Below are 14,205 nucleotides of genomic sequence, written 5' to 3' on the forward strand. Positions count from 1 at the left end.
TCTTCTGATTTTTTAATAGTTTGCAAGTAACTTTGCCATTTTATTTACCCCAATAGTAACATGCCCTGCTCTTCAATAGGTAAGAAAATACAGCATTCATAGTTAATCTGTTAACGGTGAGTTTGGCGTCAATTAGATGTTGTAAGGATATTTCATTTTTTCGAGTGATGGTAGGTGTGCTTCAATTTTTTAAATGTATCAAGTTTTTGGTTTGGTTGGGCTTCCATAGATTGTTTGTTTCAGAGACAAAATGTTTTATAAAACCTCTTGCTGTTGGTTTAAAGGAATCCCAAATCTTTGCGAATGAATGAGGTGCAGTGTTAACAACAACAAATTCAGAGGCAAAGGCCTCAAATAGGGATGTGAATTTAGCAGCTAACAGTAATTAATTGTTAAAGCACCATCTACCTGCATGTGGTGAAAAAGGGTACAAGGTCAAGGTCCGTGTATACTGGTGCATGAACTGGTATCAGTTGGCCAGTGATTTACTGAGAACAAGATAGAAAAGGCGGGATTGTGAAAGGTTCAGTGTCAAATTAAAAGTATATTCCCAGAGATCCGGATGGCATAAACTACATATATCAACAAATTACTTACGCTGGATTGTGGATTCGAATTGGGAGTGCATTTTAGTGTGGACAAACTTGACTGTTGAATTTCTCTCTAATATAGGATCATTAATGTAATTGCAGTCACTACCAAATATAATATAGTCATTATCACACAAGAGCAATTTTATTCAGACATTTTGGTACAAAACAATGTATCAACAGAAAAAAGTTAAAGCTTTGTTATCAACAAGAGGTTTAACAATGATCCACTGACCTTTGGAATCAGACCCTTGTTTAACAAATGTAACATGTAAGTTTTGTGGCAAAGAATCAATACTCCATTCTTCTTCCCAAGAGCAGGGGCAGCAAACACATAACCTATCCAGCACATTTTTAAGTAGACAACCTCTAGTTCAGAAAGGTGTGACTATTGAAGTAATATGCACATTTCCTCAAGGATCACATCTATAGAAGTCAGCGAGGATTTTACTGGATAAAGGTAAGGGTCTTTTTTTGGACTTATATTTGACCCCCGTTGCACTTTATCTAATAAATATGTTTTCGGAATGGTACCTGGGTGGGATTCAGGTTTCTGAGAAGTAGCGCCATCCATATCGTTATAAGTTAAGTCAGAGTTTGTGAATATAGTGGTATTGGAAGTATCAGAGAGTTTAAGGTTCCTTGTTTTCCCCTTATAAGAGAAAGGGGGCCAAAAGGGGAAAATTCTAGCCAATGATTGATTTCTTGCAAGCATGTGAGGCAGGTAAATAAGTAAATCACACTTTAGGCGCAAAAGGCATGTGAGGGCCTCACGCACACACACTGAGGTGGAATAATTCAGAAATTATTATAAATAATATCAACCATGTCCCTGCGTAAAAATGTGATTCTTTCCTTTAAAGAGGTCAGTGTTCCAAAAGGCTGAGAAACATGAGGAAAAACTCAGAGAAGGGTGTTGAAAGCATGGAAGCATTTGATATTGTCACACACTAGGGATTATTGGCTATGAAAAGGTTTCAGAGGCCAGTTGAACAGATGAAAGTGAAAGTCTGAGAAGAAATATGTTTTTGTGTTCCCCTGTCATTTTCAATTAAAAAGAAAAAGCGTCTGTGAGGAAAATGGGAGCGTAGAAGAAAAGCAAATTTCTTTATTGAAAGTTTGGTGATATAATTAATTAGGGGGCAGCATTTTGAGGACACCTCACAGTCAGCCACAAGTGAACTGATTGATGGTTTAGATGCATTTCAATTCGTGCAAACATTTTGTAGCCCTACCCACTCTAAAGGCAATTTATTGGACCCTATTTTTTCCTTGAGGGTCTTTCGGCCGAGGGCCCCATTCCTGTGCCCTGGTCCGACCATTTCTAAATCCCTTTTACATGGGTCCGCTAGAGTATCTCTATGGCGGCCATTGGAGCTAAAAGTCAGGCCTGTACATGGTCTAAATAATCAATAGATTCATTGGCAACAACCCTGGAAAACTCTAGACCAACATTTGACCCAAATCCCATCACCGCAAATGACAAATTCAATGAGTGGATTGAGTCATCACTGAATATTGTTCTCCCGATAAAAATTGATATATAATAGGGCAGAACCCAAGCGTAATCCCTGGTATTCTTCAAAACTCTGTGAACTCAAGCATGCTTGTAAAAGATCTGAAATGAAATGGAGGAAGGATTTCTCTGCAAGTCGTAAAGATGACTATAGAGAGGCTATAAAAATCTATAAAGCTGAAATAAAATCCTCCCAAGCTCTCTATTATGAAGAGATAATCATAGCTTCTGCCAACTCCCCACGCAAAATCATTCGCATTGCAAAAGCACTACTTTTTTTTCCTCTCTCTACTCCTACTGTATCTGATGATACATTACTTCGCTGCAATAAAATGGCAGAGTATTTTTCCAATGAAATACAAGTCTTATATTTCTCTTTCCCACAGGTGGTAGCCCAACAAAATGCAGTATTGAGGGACAATAGGTCCCAAGACACAGATGGTTTAATAAAGAAATTCCCCCTCTTGTTCTGGCTACTCCGTAAGGTAGTCGTAGTAGATTAAAATTGGGCTCCCCTATGGACCCGGCCCCTCCCAGCATTCTAAACTTAGTTCCAGAGACGCTGTTTCCAGTTGTTCTTGATCTGAACAATGCTTCATTTACATCAGGACTTGTCCCCCCTTTCTGGAAGCGGGCAATGGTCAAAGCACTCCTAAAAAAACCTAATTTGGACCCAGAAGTGAGGAGTAAGTATCGTCCCATCTTTTTACTGTCAGGCACCAGCAAGATTGCAGAGAAACATGTGAACTCTGTACTCTCTGCTCTCCTGGAAAAAAACAATTGTCTCCAATTCTCACAGATGGGTTTTAGACCGCAACAGGGCATGGAAACTGCACTGATGGCAGTGGTGGAGGAGTCCAGAACAATTCTAGATGCCGGAGGCTGCGCTGATGTTATTCTTTTGAGTCCTAGTGCAGCCTTTGACACGGTCAACCATCAGCTGCTTATCCAGAGGCTAGGTGAGATGGGAGTGTCCGGGACAATGCTTAAATGGCTTCACTCCTTCCTGGAGGACCGATTCTTTGAAGTATTTGAAGATGGAATTACTTCAAAACGGATGCCTCTTAAATGTGGTGTCCCCCAGGGGTCTTCCCTGAGCCCCACTCTTTTCAATGTTTATCTAATCTCTTTGGCAGATGTAGCTTTACCTTTTGGAGTCAAGATCGTCACCTATGCTGATGATACCCAGTTGGTTATCTCCCTCAATAAGAAGGAGCATACTGGGCCTGGCCTTGCCCGCTGTCTAGAAAAAGTTTCAATGTGGATGGAAGATTCATATTTGAAACTTAATCGGTCAAAAATGGAGTTACTGCTCCTAGGTAACCACAAGACTCTAAATCTAGGATTGTTCTAGCCCAGCTGTCTTGGCCCAGTCCCTCCCCCTAAAGATCAAATCAAGAGCTTAGGTTTTTGGCTTGATCGTAATCTTGATTTTAATGTGCAAGGGAAGAAAATGGCAGCTGGTTGCAATGGGTTATTAAGGATGTTACACAAAGTCCTCCCTTTGCTAACTTTTTTTGCCAGAAGACTAAAGGTTCAAGCACACATCCCCTCCGGGCTTGATTATGCAAATGCCCTTTATCTGGGAGCACCTTGCTCCTAGATAAGAAAACTACAAATTGTGAAAAATTGTGCAGCGTGCATTCTCCTGAATTTTGCGATTCCTTAAATGCTATGTAGAGGTGCCTTGCAAATTGCGATTTTGGCTTAAGGAATTGCAAAATACCGCCTACTCCAAGTAGATGGTATTTTGCGATTTCCTTTTAAAATGCATTTTTTTTTAAAATTCAAAGTGCCATGTGGCACAGACATGCCCTTAGGGCGTGTATGTGCGCCAGATGTACTTACATACACATTCCAGGGGTGCAACAGGTGTCCTTTGGACACCCTGGCACCCTTGGAATTGCGATTCTCAAATTGCGATTTTCTCATAGAAAATTGCAATTTGAGAATTAATCCCCATTCATTCCTATGGGCCTCTTGGCCCATAGGAATGAATGGAACACTCATTCCTTAATTGCGATTCACAATTTGCAAATCACAATTAAGGAATTTTAGAGATTCGCCAAAAAATTGCGATTTATTACATACATTCCATTTTGCAATTCTCAAATAGCGATTCCTTAAAAATCGCTATTTGAGAATCGCAAAATGTAAATTACATACATATGCCCCTATGTCATAAATATTCATGAAGTAGGTCAGGTTCTGACCCACTCAGAAGTGTTTTTTGCAAACGGACCTATTAGTGCATAGGTAGGTTTGTAAAATTCCATACTTGTCACAAATTTTGGCCAGTTTTTTGGGGCCAATATTTAGGAACATCAGGTTCCTAATTTTGAAAGTAGGTGGAAAATTGTTGAATTTACAAACTCCCAGTAAAAATTTGATTTGTGCCCCTGGAATTAAAAGTAAATCATTGAAATTTTTTGATGCAGTGATCTACAGCTAGTATTTTAGCATCTAAGACCAACATTTAAACAACATTTAAATAAAGAGAAAGCAAGAAGGATTTGTGCAAAGTTAAGCTCGGGATATTAAAGAAGCTCACACAGTAATTTTGGCAATATTGATCAATAAGAAAGTTGGATTCCGGACAAGTTTCAAAACAAATTCTGAAAGCTCTTTGAAAATGGGAACAAATGAGAAAGCAAGCTTCAACATGTTGTGTCAGAATGTTTCATTTATATTATCAACTGGTGAATAATATAAGGTGCCAAGTGATGATTGTACGATCACTGAGCAATCTTTCCTTAATGCTTCACTTACAGAATAGTTTTTTGCCACAGTAAATTGAATGTTAATAACAGCTTTTATGTGACAGAAAGAAGCCACAATCCTGAAAAAAACCTCTTAATTAGGCAAGTGTCCTGAATTTAGTTCAGTGTTTTTGTATTGCACATCAAAGGCTTTCTTTTATCTGGATGCAAGCTAATTTCATTTTACAAATGCATATCAAATTTAGGTGGTTATTTCGGACATAGGAAATCCCTCTGGATGAGAATGTTAATCCTTCCCTACTGATGGGAGCGCAAATACTGCACTCTAAAAGTCTGGGATATGTTCCAGGTATCGATATGCTCATGTCTTTACTGTGGCTACTTTGCTTCACTGCTGAAAATAGAACATTCTGTTGAGCACTGTCCAGCACTTTATTTATCATTACTTTCTTTGGTGCTCGATACTACAGTGAGCCCCAATCAAGGTAAAGGGATTTATTTGTCTTCACTGGATGGCCCCTTTTAAAGGACACAATTTGGATTAGAATATGCCCCTGCAACATTTGAACAGTAGGTATACCAGACTGTGACTGGACTGGAGGATATTTGGAAAAAAAAAGATCTCTCTACAATTGTTTCACGGACTATTACTTGTGACACAATCAGAGGGTACTGCAAACACTCCAGGAAAAGAACCTACCAAGGTCGTCAGGAGTCGTTTTAGTCAGTGTCTAGTGGTGTATACAAGCATCAGATAGGGAAGGGGAATGTTCAACCCATGAAGTGCTAAGCCCAAGCAGTGCTGGACTGAGAGGCTCTCATAAACCAAACACAGATACTATCCTACTTTACCCATAAATGTGTCTAAATGACTAAGATAAGATCAGTAGTTAGTACATTTAATTTTCATTAATCATATTTATTACTAAGAGCAAAATAAAATATTTTTAAATATTAACTAACATGTGTTGCCAGGTCCTTCTTAAAACGTTTACAAATACTTAAATTATATATGCAATAATTTAGTAAACATTTTTAAAATCGCTCAAAAGCTCATTGACCGAATCATATCTACAAATGATGAAGAAGACTCAAAATCTGACAAAATGACTAAAGGTATCAAGGAATATCTTGCAAAAATGTGCCTCTTACTGAATTGTGCTGAGAAAAAAGAAACAAGCACTGGCAAAACAAACACATCTCTGATTTAAAAGCACAAACTATTGCCTTTACCAATATTGTTTTTTAATTGGCATCAGCAAATGCTAAAATAGGCACCAGTGCATCGTAATGCATGCACGCACATGCATTATAATTTATAGGCATGCATGCAGATGCATATGTGACCATCTTGGAATGGGTTCTATATATTAAAGGAAAGCCATTCTAAGGTGGCTACTAATTTGTATGTACACATTGTGGTGCATGTATGTGTGTGTGAACATCAGGATGCCTTCACGTGTATGATGCCATTCCAAGATGATTGGTGATGCACGTGCAAGCAACACAGGTAATTTTGACATTTCCTTCCGTTATGGCTCCAGCATGGCTGAGTTCCATTTTAGTAAATATTTGCAGTAAAATACGTTTTAAAAAGTGAGAGGCAGTTATAATACGAGAAGCCAAGGGGTCCATTAGGATATTGGGCGGATTGCGTCCGCCAGGGTGGCGGTGGCCACCGCCACCCTGGCGTAGGCAATCCGCCCGACAACCACTCTCGTTTTCCCCTCTGCCAGATTAGGATGGCGGAGGGGACAGCGGCGGACGGAAAGACCGTCCGCCGCTTAACCGCCGCGGTCGCCTTGGGACCGTGGCGGTAATAGATTAATATAGTGGCGGTGTCCAATGGACACCGCCTGCCATATTAAGATGGCAAAATGTGTGGGCCTTTCCGCGGCGGCAATGCCACCACGGAAAGGCATGCGGAGATTGCTGCGGGCCCCCTGCAGGGCCCCTAGGTTGGCGCCACTGTCGGGGGGGCACATAGGTACCCCCCACATGTACATATGCTAAGCGGCAGGCACCGCGCGGTGCCTGCCGCTTTGCATGTGTGAATGCGTCAACTTATGTTTTACATTGTGGCGGGCGGTGCAGAGAGCACCGCCCGCCACAATGTAAAACATATAGGATGTGCCTGCCACTGTGGCGGGCACATCCTAATACCCACAACGGGACCCCTGCCCTTATGGCTGGCGGTCCCGATCTCCGTTAGGGTGGCGGGCGGACAAAGTCCGCCCGCCATCCTAATGGACCCCTTGAGTCCCAGTAGCACTTTGCTACTGCCGGGCACTCGTACAAAAAAACATTAATAACAAATATAAAAAAGAATACTAAGTGGGGCTAGGGAGTGGGACAGGACATTGGGACGGGAAAATGGTGAGTGAGAGGAGAGTAAACAGAGATCACAGGGTGCGCAGGGATTGGAATTTGTTTTTAAAAATACGTTGAAAGCAGGGATTGGATAGGAGAACATTGAGTAGTGGGCTAGGGTGTGGGGAGTAAAGAGAGTGTGCTGGGGCTTATAAATGTTAAAAGGGACAATTGGAGAAGAGAGCAAGGAAATATATGCACTTTGAGCTCTTAGGCATGACAAACACAAGAATACGAAGGAAAGACTTTGAATCGAGGCCAAAGACATGAATCTGACAACAAAGCAAACCAGTAACAAGCAAGTGACTAACCCAAAACCCATTCTAAGTATATATTATAAATTGTGAGCAAAAGATCTGCAACAGACAACTAATGCTGTCTGTCTGTGAGGCATTAAAATGGACTCTTCTTAAAAGAGAGTGCTGTTTCCTGGTCATGCCAAACTTGCAACATGCTTTGAGATCAAATATGCATGAATGGTGAGGTGCAACAAACACACTTAACATACTCTGGTTTTAGAACTGGTGTTTATTTAGTCCTCTATGAATCCAGTTGTGGTTCGGATTAGGATCAGTTGGGAACGGACAGTAGAGCGGCACCCACACACGAACTGCGCCAGGACTGGAAGTTTGAGACGGCCGCAGACAATGCGACAGACCTAATTGCATAGGCAATCCTGAATGCTTATTAAGATCACTGGGGTATGTTGTTGTACAAGTTTGTCTTGGCTCTTAATTGTGCTGAATTTGCGAGATTGCAGCAAAACAATAAAAAATATGTATTTTTTTAAATATATATGTTCATTGTTTTTATCTGCAGTTCAAAATACTGATTATAAGCTTGCTTCCAGCTGCTCCCAATAATTCTCAGGAATAGGAAATGAGGTACAGAGCGAGAAAGTGATCTTACCCAGGATCACAAAACGTGTTCCAGTGGGAAAGTCAGATTTAAACACTATTCTCTTTTGTCCAAAATTATACTCTAGCACTTTTGTTTTTTCTGGAGGGCCTACAATGTGTATCATGAGGAACATATTGTTAACATAGACATCTTCTTTACTGGATATTGTTGATACGTGGTTTCATTATTTGCAGATTAAAATATTGCAACCATAATATTGCTTTTTTAATTGCCCAACCCCCAGTTATGTGTGGGAGCTACAGGCAATGGTGCAGGATGAGGCTGAAGGCAATTCCCATTCATTACTGCCCGACAGCATGATGGTATTGCAGCTTTTAAAATGCGCCAGCTCAACTTTCCCCTCTACAATCTGTCCCACGTACCAACTGTCCCAGTCATCTTTATGTCTTGGTACCCCACTTTCATTGAATTTAGAAGGTAGGCATAAAGTAGTAGTTTATGCCTGCATTTTAAGCAGACAGATTGGCTTAGGTAATCTCAGTTTTTGATAGAAAGTGCTTATGAGTATTAGCTAAAAGAATAAAGTCAGTTTTAAGATCTCTTCAGCTGCCAGCTTAAAATCGTTAAACATTTTGATAGATCAGTGAAGGCCTCATTACAGAGAAAAAACTTTCAATTATAAATGATTAATTGCAAATGAAAAGTAAAACTGCCCAAATGGCATTATTCCTAGCTATGAATGCAGCTGCTGATACTTCACTTAGTAAAATTACCACTTTCTCAAAACATTCTTACTCCACCAGCAAGGAAATACTGTCAACATTACACAGATATCACTGGTGGTGAAAAATAAAACTGATGACAAATTATGTATGAAATGGTTTGTATATAAAAAAATGTATTTGTTCATACCCGAGTGTTTAATGATCACACAAAATGTTTAAATCAGTTAGTGCACCATACTTATTTTCATGGCTCTTCTCAAGGCCATCAGGTGGTGTATCATTTTTCTTACGGTCAGTACCATATTTTGTGTCTCATGTGTTTTTCTGCAATCAGGAGTCCTGATAGGTATGCTATGTTGTAAAAGTCACAGGCCAGAAGACTGCACTTATTGATTGCACACTACTTGTCAATGTTTTATTTAACATTGATGGCAATTAATCCCATTAGCAATTATACTATATCTTAAATAATGATACTGGTAACATGATCAGGTAATGTGTGATTCAACAAAAGTGTATCTGAAGATTGCTAAGTGAGAAGTTAAATATAGAAAGACACACACATAAAGGACTTAGGCTCCTATTATGATTTTGGTTGAAGTTGCCTTTAACCTACACCATCTTGGTGTGGGAATCGACCAATCATAGGCTGGTGTTTCCGAACACTGTATGTGGATGCAACCACACTTGGTGCGGTCACAAATTCCCATTTCTCTATGGAAGCTTATGTGGCGGGTGAAGGAAAACATTGTTTACCATGCATGCGATACATAGCACACCATTATAACGTGGTTGTTACAACAACTGCATTGTTACATCACATGCCATTACAAAGCAAGTTGGAACAACAACTTGCTGTATTGGCAAAAGGTGTTGGATTTAAAATCCAACACCTTCCCTACTGTTGCACAGACTGGTGATGGAATAGTAAATTATACTATTTATAAATCCAGCGCCCCCCCCTACAGCAAGTCGTTGTTCCGACATGCCATTACAAAGCAAGTTGGAACAACAACTTGCTGTATTGGCAAAAGGTGTTGGATTTAAAATCCAACACCTTCCCTACTGTTGCACAGACTGGTGATGGAACAGTAAATTATACTATTTATAAATCCAGCGCCCCCCCTACAGCAAGTCGTTGTTCCGACTTGCGTTGTAAAGGTATGTGATGTAACGACACAGTTGTTGTAATGACCACATTGTAATGGCATTTGTTGTGAATGCATGCAAACTAACGTGTCATATTCGTGGGTGAAACCCACCCGCAGCACCAGCTCCCCACAGGGGAAAAGGCGGCCCTGCTAGGGCCCCCCCAAAGTCTCTTTCTACAGGCTTTCCATGTTGGAAAGTCCGACATGGAAAGCCTGTCAGAAACCGACATCACAATCCCCACGGCGGAAACATAGTCCGTAAGGGATTATGATGGGTATCCGAATGGCTGATGGGCTCCTTGAGCCTGACAGAAGCCAATAGGATTGACCGGCCGGTTTCAAATCCGACTGGCGTCATTGTGATACAGTGGTTGGATTTGAAACTTTGGATGTCGGTCGGAGAGACTCCGACTTGTGGTTGGAGGCTTTACGACTGAAATCCAAATGAGGTCCTTATTGTCTTGAACGTACAAAGTGGTTATTATTTTTAGCAGTTTCCCATTTTTTATTTTCCATTTGTTGGAACCTATAATGTCTATTGCGTTTGCTGTCTTTCTTATCATATAGTCGAATTTTGTTTGTTTTTCTGGAAGGGTGAGCTACAGTTATCTCTAGGCATTGCTCAGTCGAAAGAATGGTAAGTAGTAATGACAAATGTGTGAAGCAAAACACCTGTTGTTGATTTGGATCAAACCACACAGAAAATTAATATTGAGGCTCATATTAATACTGATGTCAACATAAATGACCAGATATTACAAATTGAAGCAATCTTAGTTTGAAAAAAAGTGAGCTATGTTTACATATATTTTCATCAGGGATGTCTCAAATTCTAATTTTTCTGCTTTTTTCTAGGAACCAACGGCAATTTCAGCGATGGAGATATCCACAAAGCAAGTACGCAAGACTCCAAACTAATTTCTATTGTTTGTTTGAAGCAACATAGCCTAGGTGGTTACCAGAGAAAAATACCCTGGGTCAGTTTGTGGAACATGTGAAAACGTATTACTTTTTAAGGGAACATATTGTATGACATCATGAAACATGGAAAAACTTACCTCACTGGTAAAGGGAAAGGTAAACTGTATACAACAGGTCTCAGTGCAGAAGTGACGACTGTTAAATTACTGAAAGAGCCGATTGGTTGCATACCAAATGACACCATAACTGCTTTGCATGTTAGCCTGCTGAAGTTTCCATGAGATATACGTTCTGAAATGTGTTGAGACTACTCCCTTCCAAAATATATTCAAACAACCTCATTCAAATTAAATGTATAAACTGTCAAGACGGATTAGAAACTGTGTTGACCTTCCTCCTGCTATTAAGACATGTCCCTCTACTAATAAATTTAAAAAAAAACATTTTGGCTTACTTTTAAGGCCAGTAGAATGTCATATTAGTAATGGAATCCTTTTTAATGATGTAGACTTAAACATGTCTCTCTCTTATATGGGAACATATATCACGTTTTTCTTTCATAGTTACCATCGCCTAGACTTGGTGTGATTTGTAATTTACCTTTGTATTTTCAAAATCTGAACATTAGGTATACATGAAAACTGCAGTTGAGCAGGCGGGGGGCGGGGGGCGGGGGGGTGAAGGGAGAGTTAACTTGAGGTATATAGTGCATATATTAGTGAACCAGAAACGCTCCTCCAGGACAAAATGGCGATCATCAAAATATAATGAAATTAATGTATTTCACTTAAATGAGCGACTCAGTTTTCTTTGAGTTTTAAAGGATTATTAGCCTGAAGTGACTGCATAGAATATGAAATGATTATTGTACACACAGGTGCTCTTTAATAGATAGTATATTTCAACAACAAAAAATAATAACGAAATGGTGCACTTTACAAAAAAATGTCCATCTTAAATTGTCACTTCTGCTGTTTGGCCAACTTCTACTTTTAAATTCTAGGCCGTAATTGCACTCTCAAAAGGTGACGGCATTGATTCTTGTGGTTGGTTGAACGTGTCACACAAACACACGTAGACACATTTCTCAGGAGCCCGTGTGTGGCATAAATATCATAAATGCATTCTGTCCATCAATATGTTGGTGTATCACTCTGTTGCATAATGTTCGTCGCTTACATGCATGTTCTACACTTCATTCACACAAGTGCGGGAGAATGATGATATGCGTGAAATTTGCCCCGTGCATATGTTGATGTAAAAAGCCACATGTGTTCACAATTGTGAGCACTTTATCTGAAAGAAGTTCTTTATTTAGTGTAAATGCGTTTTCAATAATATCTTGAAAACTGAACGTGCTAACTTACGGGTGGCAACAAATGATAGTGATACATGAAGATGTACTTCTGTTACACAGAGATCTCCCCTTGAAATTAGTGATCTACGTTCTAAATATTTATGATTGCTAGTTTAACATTATTTATAAAAGATACAAAATTGCTGAATTTATTGCTCAATGTACCACACATTTCCAATTGTTGAGGAAATATTTTTTGTGGTTTTGAATATTTAAAAAGTCGAGGCACTTTATTCATGCCTGCACATGGTAATCATTGCGTTCCATTAGATTATTTGTACAAGTCCACGTTATTAAAGTCATTGATTGCCGCTTAGCATTCAGTAATGCACCTTTCCTAAGGAATGCTGCACATGTTTAGAGAAGCTTTCATTATGTGGTCTCAAAACTAATTTTAAAAGAAATAATCTTTCTAGACACTTGGGTAGCTACATCCTTTTGTACATTTTTGGCAGTAAAAACTGCAATTACATACATTTATTTACAATTCTCAAACATTTCATAAGGAAATATATACTTAGTACGGAAGTTAATATCACTACACACAAAAAACAAAGGTTTAGATATGGCATACTTCTTTTTTTATATCTATTATCTAAAGATACGTGATATTTTAGATTACTTTAAAAATAATGCAGCATGATATCCCTAAAAAAATCAGAATAAAAAAATTATGAAATGTATTTGAGAAAGCTGAGCTGAGTCTGCAGTTGAATAACAGGATATTGTATATTTGCCTAGAGGTGCGCAAATTCAAAGTACTCAGCCGTGCACGTCATGCACAGCTGGCCCCATGTTACAAGACCCAGTCACACATCTAGGATGTGATATTCATTGACAGGGTGGAAGCAAGGTGACATAAATAGGGGCGCGCAAGAGACAGAACGTATTTATTTTGTGCAGTCCCATGACAACGTATTATTTGGATGTAATTTAATCAGTTTACCCTCCCGATACCAACTCAAAATCACGAAAACGCTGTTGCAAAATTTTCCTCCTCCAATAGGTTCAACAACCTAGAAATTATTCATGAGTTCATAAAAGCTGCAGTAAAGTTGTTGACAAATTAAAATTCATAAACTCCAATTTCAGTGTTCTTGAAGTCTTACGCAGCAACTCAAATTCCATTTTTATTGAGCAGAAAAAATTCATATTTGCGTGCTTCTTGTTTACTTCTGGGTGAGTAGGAGAGATGTAAGGATTTCCAGAATTCTTGGTAAACTAGTACTTGCCCTACTGCACTCTCCTACACTGATAAAACTAAAAACTCTTATCCGTGCCTTTGGTTGTAATTTGGCAACATCACTAGGTGCTACTGCTAGGCCACTGTCTTTCTTGCCCTGATGGACGCACTGGTAATAAGTGTAAATCATGTGTTTCATCAGATGCTAACTGTGTGGAGGTGGGTGCTGTCCTCCCTTTAGTGATTTGAACTAGTTGGCAATTTCTACAGAGATAACTGTCCCAGATTCACAGTGATTTTTTGTAGATGTAAGTGCCACACACAATCTTGAACACTATGAAGTCCAAACTCTAAACAGCTATCTTGCTTCACAGAATGCATATTGGGCTATGCTGTGAAATTCACTCAAACAGGCTACAATTTTCACTTCTCAATGTTAACTTCTCAGCATGAATAAGTAGGTGTAAAGGGAATACAGTATTTGATGGAAAATGCTTGAAACAACAACAAATTCAGAGGTTCACGAGTAGTCACCACGAGTTTCCTGTTGTTAGAAATTAGGTTTCTGGTTGGAAGATGTATGCACCCTGTCCAGGAAGGAACCCCAATCCTAGTCTGGGTAAGTCAGAACACACCATTCGTTATCCTGTGCTTGCCCTCTGGTAGCTTGGCACAGAGCAGTTAGGCTTAACTTAAGAGGCAATGTGTAAAGTATTTGTGCAACACTTCAAAGAGTAACACAATGAAAACACCACAAAAGGCTCCACACCAGGCTAGAAAGTAAAGCTTAATGTAATGAACAAAACAAGAC

General features: G+C 39.4%; 1 protein-coding gene across 1 annotated transcript in view; it reads left to right on the plus strand.

The window, feature by feature from the left end:
* SEMA3A (semaphorin 3A) overlaps positions 1-14,205 on the plus strand; it is a 535,542-nt gene that overhangs the window by 472,622 nt on the left and 48,715 nt on the right. The window contains exon 13 of the mRNA XM_086919769.1: positions 10,789-10,830. Within this exon, the coding sequence (XP_086775895.1) occupies positions 10,789-10,830 (42 nt within the window). The remainder of the gene's footprint in view (positions 1-10,788; positions 10,831-14,205) is intronic.

The sequence above is a fragment of the Lissotriton vulgaris genome, chromosome 1_1 (assembly GCF_964263255.1).
Source record: "Lissotriton vulgaris chromosome 1_1, aLisVul1.2, whole genome shotgun sequence".
Lineage (NCBI taxonomy): Eukaryota > Metazoa > Chordata > Amphibia > Caudata > Salamandridae > Lissotriton > Lissotriton vulgaris.